Raw genomic sequence first — 21,535 nt, 5'->3', positions numbered from 1 at the left:
TCTGATCTTTAATAGTATTTAATGGCATAAGGGTAAAAATTTACAGATTTATGTTTTATAGACTGTTTTTCAAGTACTTAGAACAGCAACATGGTAGTTTTAAGGCTCAGAAATCAGACTGCTTGGGACAGAATCACAGCTCAACCACTTTATAATAGGCTGTGTGACTTAAACTTTTAGTCTACAGAATGGAGATGATATGGTTACCTACCTCATAGTTGTGAGAATTTAAATAAATACATACATGTAAACCTCTTAACAGCAGTGCCTGACACCTACCAAGCACTGGATAATAGTAGCCATTTTTATTGTGGTTATTTTATCCAGGCGTGTTTATAGATTGCATGGAATAATGATCATCAAGATAAGTTTTACTTAGCTTCATGTAACTAAATGTATGCCAACACCTTTGTATTTTTATAAAATAATCAGCACAATGAAATAATTTTAAGATGTACTTTTTGACAAACTAATTAGAGACTTAATTAAATTGGGCTTCTCTTGAGGTGATAGCAATAATCTGTAGTCATTTCTGGTTTTTTAAAAAGACTCCATTCTGGGTGAAGCATGTTTTAAATATAGTTTGTAAAATTAACTAGACCTGATGTTTTAAATAATAAAAATTAGCTTGGGGTTTGAATGCTGTCTTTTTCCTTCTAGGAGATATGTCAGTATTGAATTCTCCCAGACATCAGAGCTGTATAATGCATGTTGATATGGATTGCTTCTTTGTGTCAGTGGGTATACGAAATAGACCAGATCTCAAAGGTCTGTATTCTTGCTTATGTTTTAAGAAAATTGATATATTGTTGTAAATACATATTCAAAGAGTTTACAAAATCTTTTTTTAAAAAATTGTGATTTTTCTTGGGAAAATCAGTTTTTCCAAATTTTCTGTATTCAATTATCAAGGAAGGTATAGGGGAATTAGAGTTTTTCTTTCTCCCTGTAGAGATCTTCAGGGAACAATATTCATCTTCACCTGAAGGATATGTCATCGAAGACTAATGTAGGCAGGATCTATATTGGGCATTTTCTAAATTTGTATCTGTATTCCTTGTTAATGAATGGAAATTTTATGGTGGCTCTTGTCTGTGAGACTTGGGTCATTATGCTTTCTCTTTTGAGCAAATAACTTGATTAACTGTCTTGGTGCCCATGAACATCCCAGCGTTTTGATTGTAGGATAATTTTGCATTATTGAATATTGCTAAAATATGTTAAGTCGTGTGGACAGTCTTTGTCTTAGTGAAATTGCAGATATTTGTGAACTAGTTAGTACTTTGAAAAGCATACATTCTGGGTTTTCCAGTGTTTGCCTCTGTCTGAAAGAGAAAACTTAGTGTTTTCTTCCCTTAAATAAGGAATCACTGTGGCATAGAAGCTGCTGTGTTAAAACCAGGACTTTATTTTTGTCATGGGTAGTGGTTCCTCAGCTCTGAAAGGAGTTATTAGAATGTTAAATAATTGATTTTCATAGAGTAACTTTTTAATGCATTGTTGATTTTATTTATTGGTCCTCAAAATAATGCATTCAGTAAATACATATTTATCCATGCTGTTGCTTTACAAAGTTCGAGTCATCTTGTAACTTAACACACGTACAAAAGGAAATGATACAGGAAAGTAAGTTTATACTAAAGCAAAAATTGAGGGGCTGTATGCTCGTGTTTGATAATGTGGTAGGTCAGATTGTGATTCCGATGTGTATGTATTTAGTTTCTGTTGCTGTAAAACTGAGAGAGAAGTATAGATGTTAACTCTAGAAATACAAAAAAAGTATACTTAGTTTTTCTTTCCCCACCACTTAATGTCTGAATTTAGAGTCTTGAGTTGCCTGTTTTCTACAATACGAAATCAAACAAAAACCCTGGAAGGCTGAGTTGACTACTGCTTTCAGGCTGAAAAAATGTATCAGAATGGTCACAAATAATTGGCTTTTTTGGAGGTGCTGAGAAACTTAGATGACATTTACATGGTGATTGATAGTCTTTAAAGTATTAGCTTCTTTAAGGATTAATGTCATAAGTAAAGGTAAAGAAAAAAAAGGCATGTTTTAAAAATCATTTGAAAAATGTTTGCTTACATGTTGTTAACATTCCTATACCCATATGCAGAAATAATTTAATATTTTCCTCACAGGCAAACCAGTGGCTGTTACAAGTAACAGAGGCACAGGAAGGGCACCTTTACGTCCTGGCGCTAACCCCCAGCTGGAGTGGCAGTATTACCAGAATAAAGTCCTGAAAGGCAAAGCAGGTACACATGAGCTGTCTCTGAAGTGTTAGTGCTCCTGTGGGCGGCTTCTGGATTTTGCTGTTGGCATGGATGTTACAGAAATGAGAGCAGAGTTGTAGCAATTAGCTTTTTCATTCAGGGCTTTTAAGGATTTCAACTGTTAGGTTGTATTGAATTGGAGGGTGACATTTTCCTGAAATAGAGAGTGAAGAATGTTTTACAAGATATGATTGATTTGCTTTGTATAAATTTAGATTGGGGATAAAAATCATGGGCATAATTTAAAGAAGCCTCTGTCTATTGTGAGAGTTAATTACTGGTCATTTGGTTATTGCATCACAGTAAGAATGTTAAAGTTTGTGTTGCTCAAGATATTTGTATGAGGAAGTAGGATAACAAACAGTAGAACTTTTAATTTATTGGAATTAAAAGTGAACACCAGTAATCATTCTCCATATCCTTTAGTGAACCTATTTGTTATGAGATATAACCTTGTTGCCTCTCTTGACTTTTTAATTTTGGATATTATTAAGCAAAATTATAAGTTGTACTAGTCATGATACTTATTAAGATTTTCATGTGTCTATTACTTTCTTCCCCTGAGTAAATTCGCTGAGAAATGTTTTCTTAGAAATTAAATTTTTTAAATAATTGATTCGTTTTCTCATGGTTGTTTTGCAAAGCCAGAGAGAATTTTTTTAATTAGTTTCTCAGAAATATATTCCCCAGAAAGTAGCCAGAAGTTAGATATGCAGTGAAATGGAAAGCATGTAGTTTAGTTTTACTGCAGTTACTTCAGTGCCCTTGTTGTCAGTTATAAAACGTTGGGCTTACTTGTCACAATGACTCCAATGAAATTAAGGCAAAAGGAAAGCCAGCGAACATCTCTGAGGACCGTTTTTGGGATTATAGTCGTTTTGTTGGTTTTGATCATCTGTTTATGTGGTCTTAAGTATGAAAGAACATAATTGTAGATACATGTTTACGCTTTGTGTGTACATTTATTTCCAAGTTTTATAAATGTTTTCTTGGTCTTTAAATCTTTGCAGAGATTTTTGAGATTCTAGAATTTTGTGTGTCACGAGTAGGTGTGGAGTAGCTGTTACTGAACTTGACATTTAGTTGTATTATGGTATAGGTAGTTTTAAGTATTGGTAGTATGGTTTTTGTGGTAGGTTGGTTTTTCTTTTTGTATTTTCTATGTGCTATTAAACAGGTGAAATCTTAAGTTCTAGAAAATAAGAAATAAATAGCTTAAGGAAGTACACAATACTTGTCATATATTAGGCGTTTATGAAATACTAAAGAATGTTGAAAGAAGAGAAACCACCATGTATATACGTGCAGTAGCATCTTCAGTGCTCAGAGTCTCTCTGGTGGGTGGTCTTGCTACACACGTCCTTCTGTCGGCAGTCTACATTTAAAATTTTCACCTTGACAAGCTCACATTCCTTAGGAGTAGCAGAGAGCTAGTTCTCTTTTGTCTTTTCTTCTGTTACAGACAATCTTACTATAAATGGTTTATTAACACAATACTGTCATTGGTTACTTAATTGTCTTCATCAGTTTAGTCACCTAATTTTTACAACATTTTAATGACCTTCTATAATCACATCCCCTTCACATCTAAATGTGGGTGGTAAACCAGAAGGGAAGTATTAGGAGAAATAGTTAAATTTCACTTGCCATTGAAAACTGTCAAAAGGAGATTGTCCCGTCACTAGAAAAGGTGATATGACAGTTTGTATTTTATACTCTTACTTTAACTTGATGCCATTTACTTTTATATGCTAAGCCTTTTCATGCATTAGGAGCTCACCAGATTATTTGCTACATATAAAATGAATAGATTATTATAAAATTTGATTACAACTAAGCTTGTGCTCAGAACTTTTTTCAATGCTTTTGTTCCTCTTTGCTTGTTATTCCCTGATCTTTCTTTCTCTCGGTCATTATCAGACATGGCACCAAATAGAAAAATATTGAGGATCAGTTTAGGAATTAGAATCTTTGGCTTCTGTGCACTAGCTTTGAAAAAAAAAAAAAAAAGATCAGTCTAATGTTTGGCTTATATGTCTAGACAACGTATTAGGACAAATAGCATCCTTAGTCCTTTTTGAAACTTTAGTTTCTTAGTTGTCATATCCAAAAGCTCTTTAATTAGACCAGTGCAACCAGGGTATCTCATCCATCCATGACTTCTTTTGGAGGCTGCTTCCTGAGCAATACTCAGTAGTGGCACTTCTCATTGATGATCTCATTGTTTGGAACAATTTATGCTCCAAATTTCATGGTTGGGGCCTTTTATCCCTTCCTGGATTTCCAGGATACAGATGTTTTCTATCCCATCGACAGCTTCAGTTTTCATTCTAAAGAACAACAGTTTTAAAAATCGTATTAGTCATAGATTTATTCTCAGCGATTTCTTTTTCACAGACTTGGGTCCTGGCCTCTGATTTCTCCAACCGTTCCTCCACATTCTCCATGTGCCCGTCTAGTTTGTCAAGTTTTGATGAGCAGTTCTCTACTTTGCCCTCCAGTGAGGACAGTGTGTCCCTGCATTTCCCTGAATCTCACATGAAGCAACTCACTCCGCTCGTGGAGGGACCCACGCATTCTGCTGCACTGTGGAACAGGTCAGCCAGCCCAATGGAGAGGAACACGATGGTGCTGCCTCAGGCCAGGGCATTGGGGGCGCATGGACCACAGAGACTGTTCTCTCCTCAAGCATAAGTTTTCTGTTATTTTCAAGACAGTGTTTTAGATAACTAGCCCTTCAGATATCAAAGTCAGGTAATTCTCCAACTTGTAAGGCATAACTCATGGTTACACCATGGTTACAAGACGGTTGTGGCTGTTCAAGCTTCAGCACTCCTTTTTTTGGGGTCTAGTAGCACCCTCTGTTGAAGAGTGATACTGACAGTCCTGAAATTCTTACAGTTTTTCAGCTTAGATGAATGGACTATTAAAATTTATATTTAGCCTTTTAAAACCGTCCAGAAACACTGGGTAGTCTGCTTGGGATTCTGTCTTTAATTTGTAATAGTATAGCTAGCATATGTTACTCATATGTCAGAAACTATAGCTCACATTACACACTCAGCTGTTTTGAAGCAAGTAGGATTTGACCCCACTGAGATGCCAATCAGTTTGATTTGCATTTATGCTGTGTATATATGGTTGCTGAAATCCAGAAATGCTTGTATGGGTTGCATAGTTAGATGAAAGATGTTGATGATTACTAGTCAAACCAGGAAGAGTTGTTTAAGCCCATGAAGCCAGAGACTTTGCCAGTTTTCCTGGTGGTGCATTAACTTGGCTGACTTTTCACAGAACAGTAAGTCTGAAATAAACAGAAGAGAAATGCTGGGTTTGTTAGTTATGTATTGTTACAGTGTACTCACAATAGATTTGTCTGGAATAGCTGAAGTGATATATTTTGGCTTTGTTTTACTAATGGTATTTTTGTTTATAATAGTAGAGATGTGGCTGAGATTGTGGTTTTAGAATGTGGTTTTTTTTTTTTTTTTTTTTTTTTTTTTTTAAACAGCATACTCTTCTTGGAACCTAATAGTAGTATCCCAAGAGACCTACGATGAAGTTGTGTTTTAATTTATTTCTTAATTACTAGTGAAGCTAAAGGTGGCAAAGGAAGTAAAGTGGCATGCAGCCAGTAGGCTCTCCAGAGTGTGTGCTTTTGTATTCTTGTGTAAAGTTGTACGTTTGGTTCGGATGTTAAGACATGTTGGTAAGCCACACTGAGCTCCAGCTGTGTTTTCTAAAGTATCGATACTCTGATCACACTTGAATGTTTTTAATTGAACATGCATTATTAAACCAAAATACAATTACCTGTAGCAGGGGATAATGTGACGTCTGTTCAAAAGAAAAAGCTTGAATTTAGAATGAAACCTCTTCATGGTTTGTGACCTACTAAATTATTGTTTCATCAGATAGATGGTAGGAATTTCATGTTTGTTGTACACGTTAATTAGCTTTAAGTTTTGCAGATCTTTTAGGAAACAGCAACGAATATTCAGAGAAATTTATATTTTTCATTAACTTTTCCCCATTACCGAGAGCTGTACAGTCCTTGTAAGGTTATAGGAGGGAGTTCATCTCCCTGATCACTTCTCATCCATGTCCACCTCAAGGGACTGTGTTATAGGATATTCTATATTTATCTTCTGGTGTATTTAAAAAAAACAACTCCCAGAACACTTTGAATTTATTATAAGTTTTTATCTGCTGATGAAGAATATAATGGAAGCAAACCATTTTAGAGTTACAGAGTTTTCTTTTATTAGATAAGGAGATAATGCCAATAGAGATAACTGTATTTGGAATTTACTAAACATTTTTATATGAAAGTAATGGAAAACAAATTTCTTGAAAAAGTTATGGAAAATCAGTTTATAACAAATAACCATTAATTTTTTTAAAATTTTTAAAGCAGATATACCAGATTCATCACTGTGGGAGAATCCAGATTCTGCACAAGCAAATGGAATTGATTCTGTTTTGTCAAAGGCTGAAATTGCATCTTGTAGTTATGAGGCCAGGTATGTAGAAGTTATGTGTTATAATTCTTAATGAACAATTTGGTTAATTATTTTTATATAATTTTTTGAACTGTAATCTTTTGAAGTGGATTCAGACCTGCCAGTCAGGCCAGTGATTTAAACGTTACAGACGTGTTATGGAAATAAATGGTTTTAGCCTTAAATCATTTCATTTATGCCCCCCACAACCCCTCACCAGTGCTAGATAACTTTAAACAAACAGCTTAGTAGTTCCCTGATGAGAACCAATAGGTCCTGTAGTAGGAACCAAAAGACCTTGGGGATTGTCATTTTTATTGTCTTTTGAAGCATGAAATAAAAGAATTAGATTGTTTTTGAATGGAAGAGGACTTTAATATTTATTTACTCTAATCTTTTGTTTTTATTGCTAAGAAAAATCTCTTGTAATCCATTCTTCCTGATACTCAGTTTTTTTTTAATGTTAAAACCCAATTGCCTATTCAATTGTAAGTAATTTAATTATTAACATTCTTAATATCTCTTCACTTAAAAGTGGTAATAGTGTTGTCAGCTTGTTAGCACCAACTTTTTGAATAGGTGTTTATGTTATAGTGAACTGAAACCATAATTATAATTGGCTGTTTCAGTATAGGAAGAAACACACACACACATATATATATTCCTCATAATTTAAAAAATCTTTTTGAAATAATTGGAATAGTTGTAAAAGTAGAGGGAGTAATAATTAAAGAGAAGTCTTAATTTTTTTTTTCCCTGTCGACCAAACACAGACATTTTTACCTGTATAACACAGCAAGCCCTTACACATAGCTGGCAAGTGTTAAAGTATTCAATAATTTCAAAACGAAACAGTCTTAGATCAGTTACTTTTTTTTTTTTTTTTTTTTTTTTGAGACAAGTCTCGCTCTGTCGCCCAGGCTGGAGTGCAGTGGCACCATCTCAGCTCATTGCAAGCTCTGCCTCCTGGGTTCACGCCATTCCCCTGCCTCAGCCTCCCTAGTAGCTGGGACTACAGGTGCCCGCCACCACGCCCAGCTAATTTTTTTGTATTTTTTTAGTAGAGACGGGGTTTCACCTTGTTAGCCAGGATGGTCTCGATCTCCTGGCCTAGTGATCCACCCGCCTCAGCCTCCCAAAGTGCTGGGATTACAGGCGTGAGGCACCACGCCCGGCCCAGTTACGTCTTCTTAATCTTGATTCAAAGTTGTGGCTATTCAAGCATCTAATCTGAAGAAAAGATATTTGAGCTCAGCATTGTCTAATCATAATAGTTTTTTTTTAAATTTGCTAATTTTTTTTAAAGTATATTTAAGTAAAAGCATTAAGTTTAAACATGCATGCTTATATTTTAAATTGTTTTCCATTCATGACATGCCAAACTTTTCGTCCCAGGCTAACTTTGCCTTTCTCATTGACAGAATTATGTTTTAATGGTTTTCATTGTCACTTGATGCTGTGGCCAAGGAATTGAAACTCACTTTAAATGATAATTAAATACAAATACGTTTTGAACTGTTATACTGCTTTTTATTAGCACAGGCACTCTAGAGCTGAGTTTATGTAGTCTCTTTTTTCCTACTAAGTTATTGAATGGTGGCCTGGACTTCAGATGGCTAGACAGTTACGTGCAGTATGTGGAGGGTGTGATGAAGCCCAGAAATATTCTCAGTCCTTGAATTTCGCTAGTTGGTAAAATGCAAGCTCCGTTTACCCTTGCTAGACTGCCTCTGCAGGGTCTCCCTTTATGCCTTCATACCCAGTCCCCACCAAGATGAATGCTGGCTGGGAAGCAGGACTGCCTCCAGGTGAAAGTGTCAACAGCTCTGGTGGCTTTGGACTCCAGGAGCCACAATTGTGTCTAGGCACTAGGCTTCTCTTGGGTCTTTGGGTGGTGCATTTGTATTTATCCACGGATGGTGACTGTCAAGCTTCATGCCTTGCAAAATAATTGGGGTGACAATATATGAGGACAGAATACTATATAGTGAGCCATTCAAGTGCCACTTAAGTGCAGATGTTTAAGAAGATGCATAAAGTGATGAAAATGAATTTAACTTGAAGAAAAAAAGTGCAACCATGAGATTTTTGTCCCTTAATTGTAATTTTCTGTTTTCTAGAAGACTATTCCTAGTGAAAGTTTCTAGGAAATAGTTTCTGGATACTTGTTTTGTGGCCATCCAACAGGTTATATTTTCCTTTTCTGAGGAAAATTTTTTTAACAGGTACAAGTAGTTGCATAAGACAAATGTTTCTGAGTTTGGAGTGGGGGCTAGATTGTGGGGATGATCTGCTCAGTTTTATGCACTCGTGAGTTTTCACTATACATAGCCTAATAACGGGGCCAGCAAAGGATAGAATGTGAATATGAAATGGTAGAAATACAAGGTAGAATGTGTATATGTGGGTCACAGTTTGCACTGCTGTTAGTAGTTGGCCTATACTTACAGTAGAGAGCAAACTTTGTATGGAATAAATGAGAAGAAGGCAGATTGTACATGAATAGGTAATGATACACAGGTATCCTAGAATCATAGATTTTTAAAGTCAAATAATTTCTAAACCCCGTTTTCACGTGCTTTTGTAAGGACCCCTACCTTTCTTACTTTATGGATGTATTTTAGTATGTAGAATGGACAGCGACAGTGGTTTGATGGCAATTTTTTTTTTCCTCCTGGAGACGAAGTCTTGCTCTGTTGCCCAGGCTGGAGTGCAGTGGTCCTTTCTTGGCTCACTGCAACCCCTGCTTCCCGGGTTGAAGCAATTCTCCTGCCTCAGCCTCCCGAGTAGCTGGGATTACAGGCTCCCGCCACCACGCCTAGCTAATTTTTGTATTTTTAGTAGAGGTGGGGTTTCACCATCTTGGCCAGGGTGGTCTTGAACTCCTGACCTCGTGATCCGCTCGCCTTGGCCTCCCAAAGTGCTGGGATTAACAGGCGTGAGCCACCGCACCCGGCCAGCAAGTTTTTAATATTGTTGAATCCAACACCAAATACAGCTGTCTGAACAAAGCATATTGCCAGACAGAATATGTCCTCTGTACTTTGAACGTGGGAATAAGCTGTTTTTGCAGCATACACTTAACGAAGTTTTGGTAATTTGTCCTGCATGGGATTTTAGTTGTAATAGATGAGTCATGGTAATGAAGAGTCACTTTGGACTTTCTTATAATTGTCTTTACTCATTTATTTTCTATGGAACAAACCTCATTTCCCAGCCATCTTCAAGGTATTTGGCTTCCCTTAGTATGGCAAACCTAAGGCAAGCCAAAGGAAAAAGGTTTTCCTTTTTTGTTTTTAACTTCCTTATAGTGTCTAATGGCTTTTAAACCGTTTTCTCTGGGTACATTTTACATGAGTACCTAAGTAGATGTACCATACTTTACTAAGTAATGTGCCTCGGAAAATTTTTGCATAAATAAATGTTTTGAAAATGAAAATATTGTAAATATAAGAACAGGATCTTTACAGGGATTATAAACACATTTCTTTTTCTTTCTTTTTTTTTTTTTTTTGAGACAGTTTCACTCTTATTGCCCAGGCTGAGGTACAGTGGCACAATCTTGGCTCACTGCAACCTCCACCTCCCAGGTTCAAGCAATTCTCCTGCCTCAGCCTCCTGAGTAGCTGGGATTACAGGTGCGCGCCACCACGCCCAGCTAGTTTTTTTTGTATTTTTAGTAGAAACAGGGTTTCACCATGTTGGCCAGGCTGGTCTCAAACTCCTGACCTCAGGTATCCATCCACCTTGGCCTCCCAAAGTGCTGGGATTACAGGCGTGTGCCATCACGCCTGGACTATAAACATATTTGGTTTTTTTTTTGAGATGGAGTTTTGCTCTTGTTGCCCAGGCTGGAGTGCAATGGCATGATCTCGGCTCACCGCAACCTCCACCTCCCAGGTTCAAGCGATTCTCCTGCCTCAGCCTCCCGAGTAGCTGGGATTACAGGCATGCGCCACCACTCCTGGCTAATTTTCAATTTTTATTAGAGATGGGGTTTCTCCATGTTGATCAGGGTGTTCTCGAACTCCCCACCTCAGGTGATCTGCCCACCTCAGCCTCCCAAAGTGCTGGGATTACAGGCGTGAGCCACCGTGCCCGGACTTATAAACACATTTTTAAAAAATGAGTTATCTTTAATTTGTAAACTCAGCTTTTACATGTTGAATCTATATATCTGGCATAATTATTACCTGAAGTTTACCCTTTTCAACACTAGACCTTTTTTCTGCTTTGTTTCTGATAATGTTTCTAAACTATTTTATGTTTCTCTATATATGTCTAAACTGTTAGGTATTTACTTTCCTGCATTAGTGGACAAAGCTTGTTGGCCACAGGCCATCTTTTCTAGGCGAGTGCAGGGTTGTCCCCATGGACATCATGGAGTTTGCTTTATTTGCCATCCTGTACCCAGCACCTCGCTGAGTCCTCGACACATTAAGAATTGTTCTCTTTACGACTCTGTCATTTACCTTCCACTTAGGCATTTCTTATCTACTAGGGACTTAGCACTGAGGCCATTTATAATATTACTATTTTTAGAAACATAAAAAGTGCATGTGATTTTGCATCTACCGCTGAGTCTCTTGGAGGACTCTTCCTTCTTGGCTCTCAGAGTCTGAATGTTGGGAGGGTGCCAGAGGCCTGTGAGTAATTGGCGATTGTTTGTATATATGTTTCTTAAAACGGGGAACGTCTTCATGCCGTGTAGTTAGTAAATATTTATTGAACAGATACATCAAATGACCATTATCGTATTACATAATATGTAATTTAGTGAAACATTGCTTTATTATTTTGCTTATTTTTACTCTAATTTTTTTCTTGATTCTTTACAGAGTGATAAAATAGAATTTTACTAATTATATATAGTTCCATAATTATAGTTTTGTGGTGAATGCTCCAAATATCAAAGGTAATGTGGGGCATTGAGACACACAGATTTAAAATTTACCATTTTCAATTAGGTCCCTCAAAGTTCTGGAACCCTGGCTCCTGCCCAGAGTGATGTCCTACCATGTACAATGCTGTTGGCATCTCAACCACTGTGGAGCCACTTCAGGAGCATGGAATTGGTCAATTGGGAATTGGGTGGTAATAGGATGAGTACATTTTGTCTGTTTGTCACATAGCACTGTTTTGTGTAGTTCTTTTGTTTATATTCTTTGTCTTTGGGGGATGAACCCTGGCCAAACTGTGCCATGTATTAGGGGAAGAAAACCTCTTTTTGACAGCATATTCCTGCTCTGTGGTGGTTGTGATATCACCAGCATATGGCATGCTGGCATCTCTGCAAAGGGGCCAGAGGTATGAGTTTTATGAGAAAGCTTCAGATACAGACAAGAGCCAAACCTGGTCTTTTAATGACATGGTTGGCACATCTACATGTGTCATGTTTGCACTGTTGAGACAGTTGTGACTTTATCTGGGGGGGAAACAAGCCTGTAAATTTTAATGCCTATCTTTAACCCCTGTTGAGAATGGAGTTCAGTGGAAATTATAAATTAGTGGCATGGGGAGATACCAACATATTTGATAAATATTTGAGTTTAAAAATTCCTAGAATAACTCCATTTGTGTTTTGTTCTCTCTCTAGGAAACTTGGCATTAAGAACGGAATGTTTTTTGGGCATGCTAAACAACTATGTCCCAATCTTCAAGCTGTCCCATACGATTTTCATGCATATAAGGAAGTCGCACGAACACTGTATGAAACATTGGCAAGGTACAGTGTATCAAACTGTCATTTTGTGTTTGTTTTCCTTCTCTTAGCTAATAGTAAAGATAGTTCAAGTTTTCTTTAGGATTGTTGGGATCGCTTTTGTTAGACTTTTCTCTCTCAGGAACCGCTCTTCAGCATCCCAGGCTGAGACCTTCTTTCTTTGGGCAGTTTCCAGGTAGCTCAATCTCAAAGGATAGTTTTGTATTGCCACAATTGTTCATGTGCTTCCTTGGTTGATGTAAGATCTGATCATTCACTTACGTTACTTCTAGTCTGTGGTTCTGGTTTTCTTCCCATGGAGCCAAATAGATGAAGGATGGAATTTTTTAACCTGGTTATTCTCTTTTATTTCATTTTAATTATGGTTTTGTTCAAACTTAGAACTGATGGGTTGATAACAAGTGGAGACACTTTAAACCCTTTATCTTCTTAAAAATCATTGGATATGCCAAGAGTTAGTTTTCATAAAAGTGGGTCTTTATTAATAGTTTCAAAGTAGTTGATGAGTTGGCTTGAGAAAAGGTGATTAATGCTAAAAATATTTAAAATCGTAGATGTATTTAAAAATATTTTAAAATGTAGATATATTTTATATTAACTCAGAACTGAAATTTGTTAAAAGTATAACCAGCCTATGTATGCTGTAAACCAGGGGTCAGCATGGTTTTCTGAAGGGAGCCAGATAAAGTTTCTGTCACTCAACAGAAGTACTCCATTCTGCGTTGTGAATGGAAAGCAGCCATGGGAAATGTATATGAATGGGCTTTGTGTAGTTCCAGTAAAAATGCATTTACTGGATGTTAGGCCAAGGTTTGTCAACTCCTGGGCAGTATTAATGTTCTAAGAGATAGACTTCTTGTCTCTGTCTTCACCTCTGCCTCTTCCTTTTTATGCGTTAATTTGAACACCAGTACTGCTAAGTACAGGTGACTGCTAGATGCTGCTAGTCTCAGAAAGGAATATCTAATCCTTGCCCTTGTGGGAGCTTGCTTTAGTAGGAGAGAGAGAATGTAAAGGAACTGATTGTTACCTGGCATCAGTATATAGGAGGGAGTGCTGAATGTTAAGCCACTTATTATAGCTATCCTATTAACACAAAGAGAACACACTAATTAACTTTCCAGGTATGAGTTGGGTAACTAAATAAATAAATCCCAAATACAGGAATGTTGGTATTGTCAAGTGGAATGTGCTTTAAATCCTCTTTGAAAGGTGAAGTCGTAGGCCGGGCGCGGTGGCTCAAGCCTGTAATCCCAGCACTTTGGGAGGCCGAGACGGGCGGATCACGAGGTCAGGAGATCGAGACCATCCTGGCTAACACCGTGAAACCCCGTCTCTACTAAAAATACAAAAAACTAGCCGGGCGAGGTGGCGGGCGCCTGTAGTCCCAGCTACTCCGGAGGCTGAGGCAGGAGAATGGCCTAAACCCGGGAGGCGGAGCTTGCAGTGAGCTGAGATCCGGCCACTGCACTCCAGCCCGGGCTACAGAGCAAGACTCCGTCTCAAAAAAAAAAAAAAAAAAAAAAAAAAAAAAGAAAGGTGAAGTCAGTGGTAGCATCCAAATGAGGGCTAGATAGGGATGGGTGACTGAGGTGAGTACTGTGGTGCTCCTGTGTCCTGCGTGTTGAAGCCCTAGAGCAAACCATCAGCCTGTGCCTGAGGTTAGGAGGGTGTGAGAGAGCTGTGACCATACTCCTACACAGTCACATGCACATGGTCCTGGTAGAAGGCTGGAGACAGTTTCAGTGGCATGTTTCTGTTCTCAGGGGAAAAATATCCAGTGTTGTTATTCTGCCACCCTTGGGAAGTCCTGTCTCAGCTTCATATTCTCCCTGTCTCAGGGCAACTTTCACTCTGAAGCAAAATACCTCATACCAGTCATACCCTTCTGTTCTTAAAAATGTCACAGTTTAAGCCTAAACAAAACATACCTATTTCTTTAATATAGGGAGATTATTTCTTAATAGTGATATTAATCTGATTGTAATCTGCCTATAGTAAGGTGTAGGTGAGAGATGAGAATTGCCTTCCTAGTGTACATTACCAAGTGGATTATGAAAGACATAGTTTTGATCCTTAGGCCTCTTAGGTTTCCTCCCATTTTCGGTCCGGTTCTATTTTGTGGTTTCTTAGTCCTTATATTCCTCTGGGGGCCGCATAGGAGCTCTTGTCTTCCTTTTTCTTTTCTCTAATTACAACAAATCCTTTTTGTGGATAGATCCTGTGAGATGATTTTTTAAAATGTATTTCCAGATGCAGAGAGTGTAGATGCTATTCTCAGACAAGCAGTTGGGATGACTGGCCACTTTTTCCTTCTGTATTCTAGGCCTGCCACAGTGAATGGAATTTAACTGATATTTTTGTTTTAGGAGAGCAGGAATTACTTATTTGACTGATTTGTCTCATTTTTCTGTTCCTTAAAGGAGTCTCATAAACCATTAGATTAAATGTTTTGACAGTTCAAATTCACCCACCAGTTTTCAACTTTTCAAAGGTTTATAGTAAGTATTGTCAGTATAGAGAAACTGAAATAATAATTTATGCTGTATTTTTGTTTTTTTGTGTTTAAATTTTTTTGTGTTGGTTATTTTACTCCTCAAACGTTTTCGTATCCTATATGCTGTATTTTGGTAGTTAATAAGGAGAAAGAGAACACACTAATTAACTTTGTAGTTAAAAGTTGGGTGACTAAAATGGTACTTCAGCCAATTCATTTAAAATGCCTTGTGAGGAAATAGAAAAAAGATAGGGTAAGAAGCCTTTATTTTGCAACATTGGGTCTACCAGATGGTGGCTGTGGCTGTGATTCGTTGCCTTTGCTCTGTGTTGATAGCTACACTCATAACATTGAAGCTGTCAGCTGTGATGAAGCACTGGTGGACATCACCGAAATCCTTGCAGAGACCAAACTTACTCCTGATGAATTTGCAAATGCTGTTCGTATGGAAATCAAAGACCAGACGAAGTGTGCTGCCTCTGTTGGAATTGGTTAGTATCTAGCTTATCTTGTACTCAAAAGAGTTGCTTTAAGATTCTTGAATTTCAGTTAATTTTAAGGAGTTTTTGTTTTTATTAGCTTCCTCTCACTTGTAAAAGTTTTTAACATTGCTTGCAATTGTGTGATACACGAGATAAGTGTTGGAAATATAAGTAAGTGGTTGATAATCTTCACAATAAATAAGTTGGAATATTTCTTACTTGTTCTTAAAAGATTGGAAAGGTTTAATTCAACATTTGTAAACAATTTTTCCCCCCAAAAGTGAACGGAAGTTGTATTTAAAGCTAGGTGGTGGTATGGGTTTAGAGTTACATGTTAAGTCTGAGTCTTGTTACTCTCTGCACCTTAGCCTCCCTGCACATGGAGCTGTTCCTGTCTTCACTCAGTTCTAGAAGTCACCCTGACTCCAAGTGCTCTCAGTAACTATTCAGTCTCTTCTCCATCTGCATCCGTGCCCTCTTGAAGCCTTGCATTTTGTTTCCACAGCTACTCCCAATACTTACCCTGCTTTTGTTGATTCTTCCAGCTGTGTCCTCTGGAACTCTCTCTTTCATACTTAAGCTTCCCCGAGTCACCTCTTCCTTTCTTAACCCACTCATTACCTTCTGTCAAGATACCCCTTTTCTTGCCATTCTGTTACTAGAGCCAGTTGGTCGCTGCCATACTCAGTATACCACAGGCTTGGAAGGTAAAGTTAACTTTGTCTTGGCTTGCCATTGTCACTTTCAACTATTATTCCTCCATCTTCATCCAAAAACGCTTCTTCCTCCAAAGTTCCCTGTCTCCTTTGTACCCATGAAATTTACTGATGACTGAGTGGTGATGCAGAGAGGCTAATGCCATTGAAAGAAGAATTTGTTACTTCCGTTTCCCGAGAGGAGGGGGCATACCATGCTACACAGGACTACCGGGGAAGCACCAGGGTGGTTAGGAGACAGAAGCAGGAGGAGTGGTGGAACGAAAGCCTAGGCTCCAGAGCCTTTGTTACGTTTTTTTGTTTGTTTGTTTTCAGAAAGGCAAGGCAGGGCTGAGGAAACACTTTAGGAGTGGCTAGTTGGAGTAATTCTGGTGGGCTGTGGGCCATAGGGTGGTCCCTAGTTGCCTGGTAGCTGGCCCTGGGACAGTTTGGGGCAGGAGGTGGTTAGGTTAGGTGACAAGTGTGCTTCCACGTAAGAGGCTTACTGTCTTTAGGAATGAGCCAGCCCTGGGAGGGCAGTCTCTCCTCAGCCAGCAGGATTGTAAAGATTTCAAAACACCACAAGATACAGAAAATAAAAAGTATGATTAATACATTCCCAGCATTCCTACAGCCACTGGCTAGCTTACCTTTTACCCCCTGATGTTGACCCACAGACGTTGGTAACATTTCAGTTAGGAATTCTGTATTCCATTGTCAGGCACAGTTTTATTTTTTTGTTTTTAATTGTCCTTAATTTTCATTGATAAGTGATCATATGAATCCATTCTTTTAAGTTCAAGCATATGTAATGCCAAAGTCCCACTTTATATTCCCACTCCTCAGTTCCTTTCCCTCCCCTGAACTCACTACTTGTATCATTTTGGTGTGACTTCCCAGAACTTGCCCTCTTCGTGAATCTCTGTATTTACTTTAGGAAAGTGCATAGTTTTTACATAAGTCTTCTGTAAAACCAACATATGTCCTCAATATTGGTCTTCTCTGTGTCTGGAGATTTTAGTATTCACAGAGAAGCCCACCTAGCGGCCGAGCTCTGCAGGTCCCTGCCCCTTCCTCAGGGCTTGGTGCCCTTTTCCTCCACCTCTTCTGTGGCCCCTGCCCACACTCACACCGTGAACCTCACTGCCTGTCTCTGCGTTTTGAAGAGTCTTCTACCCTCAGTTCCTGCTGGTTCTTTGGGCTTTCTGGTTTCCCCAGTCCAGTAGCACTCTTGTATTCTCGTTTCCCTACAAGTCCTGGCTCTTGTGGTTGGGAACATGAACTACTCTTTGATCGTGGCCTTCACTTCCTACAAACACCCACTGTTAAGATCAGGACTGCTCACGCCTGTAATCCCAGCATTTGGGAGGCGGAGGCGGGTGGATCACGAGGTCAGGAGATCGAGACTATCCTGGCTAACACGGTGAAACCCCGTCTCTACTAAAAATATTAAAAAATTAGCCGGGCGAGGTGGTGGGCGCCTGTAGTCCCAGCTGCTTGGGAGGCTGAAGCAGGAGAATGGTGTGAGCCCAGGAGGCGGAGCTTACAGTGAGCCGAGATCGCGCCACTGCACTCCAGCCTGGGTGACAGAGAGAGACTCCGTCTCAAAAACAAAAACAAAAAAAAATAAGATCAGGATTGCTTTCTCCATTCCTGCTTCTGGGTAGTTGCTGAAATGGCACTTGTGTTAGACCAAAGAGAAACCTCTGTCCAGGTACTCCGTTGGTTATGATCTAAAATACTTAGCAAAATTCTACACCTTATTTAAAATAATCAAAATTTATTTTCATTGTTTTTAGAAACTTGATAACCTGTATGAAGAGATCTTTGTTGGGAAATTTAAGGAATAATTGTGACTATTTCTTAGATGACTTTTTTTTTTTTTTTTTAAACAGGTTCTAATATTCTCCTGGCTAGAATGGCAACTAGAAAAGCAAAACCAGATGGGCAGTACCACCTAAAACCAGAAGAAGTAGATGATTTTATCAGAGGTCAGCTAGTTACTAATCTACCAGGTAAATACAAATACTTTAACAATACTTTTATTACAGGCATCATAAATCCTTTTCATGTCTATAATATAGAACTATGAGACCTCTTTTTGCCTAGACATGAATATTATAAAAATTTTTAAGTCTTACTGAGTGCCATGAAAAACAAAATTTGGAATTCTGCATTGAATATCCCCTCAAATGATTTGTCAGGACCCTAATGTTACATTTTTGTTTTGCTCATAATGGGTTTTTACTTTAGGTATTTCTCAAGTAGCAAGATTCTAAGAAACAGTGTTAAAAGGGTGGATGATGAAATTGACTTTGAGTCCTTTAAATAAACAGTTATTGAAATAGTTTACTCCTGGGCCAAAGATAAAAGTTTTGAGCATTGATTCTCCTATTTCATGCTGCAGGACTAGCAACATTTTTCTGAGTTTATTAAACAAGTAGTTTAGAAGTAAAGTAGCATGTATGTGAGCTGTATTAGGAAAAAGGAAACCTAAAGAAGGACTGTGTTTTCAGTTGACTCACTCATGGAAGAAAACCTTCCATCTTAACCTTTCTCACCTAAGGGGCAGGATGTTGAATTATTTCATATTTTTGTGTAGTTACCTATTTATTATAAAGTGCCTATGTCAGCTTTGTAAAGTCTTCATCTTCATTTATAGTGAAAGTTTTAAAATTCATTTGTTAAAAGTAGATTTAGTGGCATTTTTTATGCCTATTTTTAAGCCTAATAAAAATGTGCGAACTAACTTAGAAGTTTCTGTTAACAGGCTATAAACATTACATGACAGAAATGGGATTTTATGGTAGGTTAGTTTTAAAGCTTCCTGACCCCCTTAGTATATAACTTAAAATGATGTATTAGTGTCAGAAATGTGTAATATGACATTTTTGATGGTTAGTTTTACATTTAATTTGAGAATACTTTATAAAATCAAACTAGCAAATTATCTTAGTAGACAGCACAGTTTGAACAGTTTTAATAAGAAATCTTACTGCAGTTTTCTGTAAGAAGGAACTGGTATATTTAAAGCTGCATGTACATTTTGAGTTTTAAGTTTATTACACTAGCCATCTCTATTAGTTTTCTAGGGGTGCCATAACAGAGTACCACAGACTGGGGGGCATAAACTACAGAAATGCGTTGTCTCACAGCTCTGGAGACTGGAAGTTCAAGATCAAGGTGTCAGCAGGGTTGGCTCCTTCTGAGGCCTCTCCTTGGCTTGTAGGTGACCCCCTCTCCCTGTGTGTTTACATGGCCTTCCCCATATGCGTGTCTCCGTCGTGGTCTCTTCTTTTGAGGATACCGGTCATGTTGGATTAGGCGCATCCATATGACCTTGTTTTATCTTAATTACCCCTTTAAAGATTCTGTGTCCAAATACAGTCACACTGTGGCTGGGCGCGGTGGCTCACACCTGTAATCCCAGCACTGTGGGAGGCCGAGGCGGGTGGATCCCTTGAGGCCAGGAGCTCAAGACCAGCCTGGCCAACGTGGTGAAACCCCGTCTCTACTAAAAATACAAAAAAAATTAGCCAGGGGTAGGTGGCACTTGCCTGTAGTCCCAGCTACTCGGGAGGCTGAGGCACAAGAGTCGCTTGAGCCGGAGAGGCAGAGGTTGCAGTGAGCCAAGATCGCACCATGGCACTCCGGCACCGGTGACAGAGTGAGACTATGTTGAAAAAACAAAACACAACAAAAGAAAAACAAAAACACAGTCACATGGTAAAGTACTGGGGTTAGGATTTCAGCATATAATTTGGGAGAAGACACAATGTAGTCAAAAACACCATCTTTAAATTGAATGCTTTTTGTAGTTTTCTTCGTGGTGGTGGTGGTGTTGTTTTTTAATAGAAATAGGGATGTTTTAGCTACTTGACCTAGTAATCCTACCATTCACCTTCATTTGCTTCATGGCCAGAAAGACTTTATTTCTTAAAGGGCAAGTGTGAAGTTACATGTCCTGGCCAAGCTGAGGCAGAGCCTTGAATTTCCTAAGGGATATTTGAAAGGGCAGCAGAGCTGGCCTTCTCCAGAGCCACGGTCTGCATCGCTCAAGTGGTCCATGTGGTTTTCGTAAAATCCCCAAATCCTTAACCTGACTGTTACAGAGCATTTCAGGTCTGTAAAATATCTGCCTTCTCCATTGTTACTCCTGTCCTGAAGTGTGTTCCACAGATTATAAGCTGTTCCTTTAAAAAGGGGTTTCATACACGAGAGGGAACCTTCTGTGGTGGAGGGGTTTGTACAGTGAAAGACCTGAGAATTACTTTAGTAAAGAACCCTGTTTATCTTTGTTAAAGACTAGTAATTTCTCAAAGATATTTGGTGATAAATTTATAGTACCTATTTATATCTTACAGAACATGCTTTGGGGAACTTGGTCCTGTAACCAATAACCAGGAGAAATTCAGTGGTAACTTGCGCTATCTCCAACCTCTTTAGCCCCTTGTACCCATAAATGTTTAGCGACCACACACGTGCTGCACACAGTAATACACAATTAGAATAGCTACATAAGAAGGAAATACACAATAATAAGTTTTTGCTTTAGGAGACTATGATCTGGTGACCTAATGAAAGAAAGGATGGACCCCAACGACTGTTAAAGTTTGAAGAACCGTGTCTGCTTTTTCTTTGGATCTTTGCAGGGCTTTTCACCCTTGCATGCACTCTCGAATGAAGGACCCTCTGCACCTCATTCAGCTTTTGCTGGGTTTGTGCATCCAGCATATGAGTTCCATCTCTGTCCCATTTTCAGAGAACCACCATGATCACGTAGGTGTTCATAAAATCTGCACTAATTCAGTAGCTACTTAGCCAAATGAAGCTAGTACAGTTAGAGTTAAAGTTGAATAAAACTAGCAGTTCAGTTCCCCACTTGCCCTGGCCACAGTTCAGGTGCTCAGTGGTCACATGGAGCAAGGTTCTCCTGGATTGGATAGCAGACGAGAACATTTCCATCATTCCAGAAAGTTCCGTTGAACAGCACTCGTGTAGATGGTGAAAACTTTATTCTTTGACGTTTACTCCTCTGTGTCTGTATTGGATAGCCAAGTTCTGGATGCCAAGGAGGGGACATTGTTGGCCACTTTTAACCTAGGGTAATAGTTCCCCTTCAAGGACAGACGCCAGGTCTTTGTCCCAGTTGCTTGACCAGGAACCTCCTTCACTCTTTCTTCTCTTCTTTGAGATTTGGTTCTAAAGGAGCACATTTTCCTTCATCTTTTTCTTAATAGGTGGCTGCACTGTTTGGGCCCGGAGCCCCCCTTACTTTTGTCCATAAAGTTGCCATCTTTCCCTTATAAAAACCTACTTAATTGACGCATTTAGTTAAAACTAGCAGCCTTCTTCGAGGT

At 38.6% G+C, this 21,535-nt stretch overlaps 2 protein-coding genes across 13 annotated transcripts in view; both read left to right on the top strand.

Annotated features, from left to right (window-relative positions):
* MITD1 (microtubule interacting and trafficking domain containing 1) overlaps positions 1-21,535 on the top strand; it is a 977,552-nt gene that overhangs the window by 683,467 nt on the left and 272,550 nt on the right. The window lies entirely within an intron of this gene.
* Positions 1-21,535, top strand: part of REV1 (REV1 DNA directed polymerase) — a 90,091-nt gene that overhangs the window by 54,059 nt on the left and 14,497 nt on the right. For 5 of the 12 annotated variants that reach the window (XR_007718900.1, XM_050755027.1, XM_050755028.1 and 2 more), the window contains exons 7-13: positions 661-768; positions 2,143-2,259; positions 6,692-6,800; positions 11,747-11,854; positions 12,376-12,504; positions 15,335-15,489; positions 18,071-18,190. Coding sequence is in view for 11 of the 12 variants with exons in the window: in XM_050755027.1 (XP_050610984.1) it covers positions 661-768; positions 2,143-2,259; positions 6,692-6,800; positions 11,747-11,854; positions 12,376-12,504; positions 15,335-15,489; positions 18,071-18,190 (846 nt within the window). In the remaining variant the exon portion in view is untranslated. Of the gene's footprint in view, positions 1-660; positions 769-2,142; positions 2,260-4,674; positions 4,875-6,691; positions 6,801-11,746; positions 11,874-12,375; positions 12,505-15,334; positions 15,490-18,070; positions 18,191-21,535 lie in introns of those variants that run through there. The other 7 variants (XM_050755033.1, XM_050755031.1, XM_050755034.1 and 4 more) reach the window with 5 other exon arrangements.

The sequence above is a fragment of the Macaca thibetana genome, chromosome 13, assembly GCF_024542745.1.
Source record: "Macaca thibetana thibetana isolate TM-01 chromosome 13, ASM2454274v1, whole genome shotgun sequence".
Taxonomy (NCBI): Eukaryota; Metazoa; Chordata; class Mammalia; order Primates; family Cercopithecidae; genus Macaca; species Macaca thibetana.
The sequence above is the reverse complement of the archived record's forward strand: the minus strand, read 5'-3'. Positions and strand labels throughout refer to the sequence as shown.